At 55.2% G+C, this 4,068-nt stretch overlaps 1 protein-coding gene across 1 annotated transcript; it reads right to left on the reverse strand.

Annotated features, from left to right (window-relative positions):
• Positions 1 to 2,275: 2,275 nt before the first annotated feature.
• Positions 2,276 to 3,996, reverse strand: LOC112455940 (the record flags this gene model as incomplete). Its single annotated transcript, XM_025018163.1, has 1 exon — positions 2,276 to 3,996. A coding segment is annotated over one exon (1,721 nt), but the record flags the coding sequence as incomplete, so codon positions are not given.
• Between the last annotated feature and the right edge of the window lie 72 nt (positions 3,997 to 4,068).

The raw sequence follows: 4,068 nt of genomic DNA on the forward strand, positions 1-4,068 counted from the left end.
CCCCCCCCCCCCCCTCCCCCGCCTACACCCCTAGGGCACCGTGTCCGATCGGCACCGTGTGCAATCGACACCGTGTCCGATCGGCACCGTGTGCAATTTACACCGTGTCCGATCGGCACCGTGTGCAATCGACACCGTGTCCGATCGGCACCGTGTGCAATCGACACCGTGTCCGATCGGCACCGTGTGCAATCGACACCGTGTCCGATCGGGAAATATTGCTGTGTCCGATTTGTAATGTGCGCAATCGGGACTCACTCCTTTTTTCCACCAGCGCTCACAAACGCGGCGGCAAAGCCGACAATCCCGTCAAGGGCAACAAGGGACCAAAGTACAAAAATATAATAGCGCCGCTCGTAAACCTGTCTCTCAGAGTTGGAACTACGAAGGGTGCCGGGCTACCGTCGGCCATGCGACTGACCGACAACGCTATCGATTACGTTCACTGGGACGATCCCAACGAGCTGGTCGATAGACTTCGACTGCTGGACGCCTCTCGTCGGGCCGGCAATGATACTCACGACATCGAAATCCTGTCGATAATCGAGGAACTTCGCGAGGCCGGCTTCGTCATAAATTGATCGGTCGCGTCGGTCGCAACATCAGTGCGAGTCGCGCGCCCGCCAGCGCGATGTCCGTGAACAAATTCGGCATGTCTCTGACGAATCGGGGCAGCAGCGACGGAATCGACGGTGCGTCCGCGGTGAGATTGCGCTCCTCAATCGAGTCCCTGCGCAATTACGCGCGCAACAACGCGCTCTTCATGAGCGAGGATTTTTACGACGCGAAGGAGCGCAAGATACGAAGAGTGGCCGTGCCGGAGATCGGCACTGACGCGGCGAACAGGAGTTACGTCGAGGACGCGATTGGGCAGCTGAAAAGCGTTTTGATCGAAGAGATCAAGAATAACAACGCGATCCGAGATTTGGGAAACGAAATCGCGGCGTTGGAAAGCGTCGCGCTCCGTTTGAACGCTCAGGATTCCTACGACGCATCGAGACGCAAGATACGACGCGTAGCCGCGCCGGAGGTCGGCGCCGACGCGGCCAACAAGAGGTTCGTCGAGGGAGCGATCGCGGAACTCGGAAAGACTTTGAGCGACGCGATAAAAGAATTTAAAGAGGAGTTCGTTACCGTGAAAAATACCGCGGATAGGCACGAAGTTAAAATCATTGCGATCAAGACCGTTTTGAAGATTATCAAACAAAATGAGCGTGGAAAAACGTAGACTCGAAGAATTGCACGCGCCGGCGCAAAAAAATTTTCCTCGCCGCCGCGTCGTGGTGCGCGGTTACGACGACCTGTGGCAGGCCGACGTGGTCGAGATGCGTCCCTATTCGCGCGCGAACGCGGGCCACAATTACATTCTGACGGTCATCGATGTGTTGAGCAAGTACGCCTGGGCGATCCCGCTCAAGAGCAAGAGCGGAAAAGAGGTCGCGACGGCTCTCCGAAAGATCTTTCGCGAGGACGCGCGACACCCCAGGAATCTGCAAACGGACAAAGGAAAGGAATTCTATAACGCCGACGTGCGCAAAATCCTCGACGAGCGAGAGGTGAATCACTATTCCACGTATTCGGTGATGAAAGCGTCGGTGGTGGAGAGATTCAATCGCTGAAAAACAACATGTGGAAACTCTTCACGCTCCAGGGATCGTACAGATGGATAGACTCGCTGCCGCGCCTCTTGTCGAATTACAATCGTCGCAAACACAGAACGATCCGAATGCGTCCGGCGGACGTGACGCCCACCGTCGCCGAAAAACTGCTGCGCACGGTGTACGGTCGCGCGAAGATAGCCGCGCCGGCGAAATTTCGAGTCGGCGATCCGGTGCGCGTGAGCAAATTCAAAACGATCTTCGAAAAAGGCTACACTCCCAATTGGACCACCGAGATCTTTCGAATAGCCAAAGTACAAAGGACCAATCCCGTTACGTATCTGCTGAAAGACATTCGCGAAGAAGCGATAACCGGAGGATTCTACGAACACGAGTTGCTGCGCGTCTCCAATCCCGACGTTTATCTCGTGGAAAAAGTTCTGCGCAAACGCGGCAATCGAGCGTTCGTGAAGTGGTTGGGAATGGACAGTTCGCACAATTCGTGGATAGATAAGGCGTCTGTGTTGTAAAAAAGAAAGAAATACTTAGACATTAGTAGACAACGCTTACTTTATTGTCAATAAAAGTTTACACATTCGTCGATTTGTTTCTTACGTGTTGTTGATTTTTACGATAAAACAATTTTTAAAGCGTACAATATTGTTTCACCCCTTTTTTTACAACGGTATTTTGTAATGTCTCCACGGAAGCGTCTCCTCGCCGTTCGACGTCACGTATCGCTTGTCGTCGTGCGGACTGAGGGCTAGTTTTTGCTCCGACACGGTGTTAACCTCGTGCAGCGTCGAGCGTATGCACGACTGGCGCGTCTTCAGCTCGCGCGCGTTCCGCAGGCACTCCACGTAATCCTCGAACGTGATCCTCTTCGCGACTACGTTTCTCTTGACGCCCTTTATTCTCCTGGTGTCGTCGCGTCCGAGTACCTTGTAAGTGTACATCTTCGCTCTGAGGCCCACGAACTCTGTCATGATCGCGCCGTTGTTCTCGTCCTTCATCAAACCTGGCACCTTCTTGTTGACGCGCGGCATACCGTGCGCGTTGTTCTCCGCGTAATCGCTCGTGTCGAACCTGTGCACGTCGCGTTTCATACGCTCGTACGCGTCTTCGCACTCCAGCGAATAGATCAGACTGTCCGTATCCGTGTAGGCAATTCGACAACGGTCGCGATAGAGCGGCACCATGTAGTCGTAGTGAAACTCGTAGAGACGCGTCTTGGATATCTCGAGAATAGACATACCCACGTAGATCGGCTTGTTGAATTTTACCTCGAGCCTTCGCAGCTCGATCGCCACCAGATTCTCCGAAAAGACGCTCCTGCTGTGAAAGTTCGGCTTAGCGATCAACGCCTCCGCGCTGTATCTCCCGTCCCATTGCGTCACGAGACGCACGTCCACGTGATCGCGCACGTTCTCCATAGTCTTGCCGAAGACGGCGTTGTTCATCAGTTTGTACAAATTCCGTTCAAAATCGTTGCTCGCGCGCGTCCTAAGCGCGGTGTTCAGCTCGATGTAGACGCGAAGCCACGGCGACTGGGCGAATCGTAGAACGCGACGAACGCGCGTCAGACGCATACCTAGTCGCAGACATTGCTGCAGGTTTCGATAGTGCGTCACGTAACGCGATTTGTCGTAGAGAGTGGCGAGCAATTTTTCCTGTCGCTTGCCGGGCGGTTTGTCGCGCGTCGGGCACAACGGCAGATCCGCGTGGGCGTCGTGCAGGTCTCGCGGGTACTCGAGATCCACCTCCAAAATGTAACCGACGTCGCTGTCCGTCGGCACGGTCGTCGCGTCGAAATTCTCAGGATCGTCGAGCCACTGGAAATTCGCGTAGGGCAACGATTTGCTCATAGCCCAGCCGTACAGATTGTTCACGTCGTAATACATTAGATACGTAGTGGGCTGGGACGAGTCGTGCGTCGGTACGTGCCTGTTGTTGGCTCGCGCGTACCTGAGCGAACATTGACTGAGGCCGCCGCGTATTCCGCGTTCCACGAACAGCACCATGTCGATGTCGGTGAGCAGCTCGAAACGCACACCGGTGTACCTCAGCATGGCGTCCCACGTGTACCCCGGCAACGTGTAGTAATGCGCGGGATCGAGCCCGTAACTCGCCGAACACGCGTCCCGAAACTTTTCAAATATATCCGCCAGAAGAAGCACGTCGGTCTTGAGATACAGACTGCTGTACTCGCCGAGATCTCGCACGCGAAAACGTCGGCAGACCCTCGTCGCGTGCTCGTAGTCGCTCTCGCTCGCGGTCTCGTCGGTCAGGGAGCTGTAAAAGGCCTCGCGCGGCGGAAGCTCGGTATCCCGCAGTTTGTCCGCGCCGTCGACGTACTCGTACGGAAACACACCCTTGCGAGTGAGCAGATCGAGATCCTCTGCGCTCAAATCCGCGTACTCCGAACGCGTGATTCTCAGCTTGTCCCTGTTCAGATAGGACGCCAGGGTTT

Source organism: Temnothorax curvispinosus, unplaced genomic scaffold (genome assembly GCF_003070985.1).
Source record: "Temnothorax curvispinosus isolate PA1 unplaced genomic scaffold, ASM307098v1 QBEX01006533.1, whole genome shotgun sequence".
Lineage (NCBI taxonomy): Eukaryota > Metazoa > Arthropoda > Insecta > Hymenoptera > Formicidae > Temnothorax > Temnothorax curvispinosus.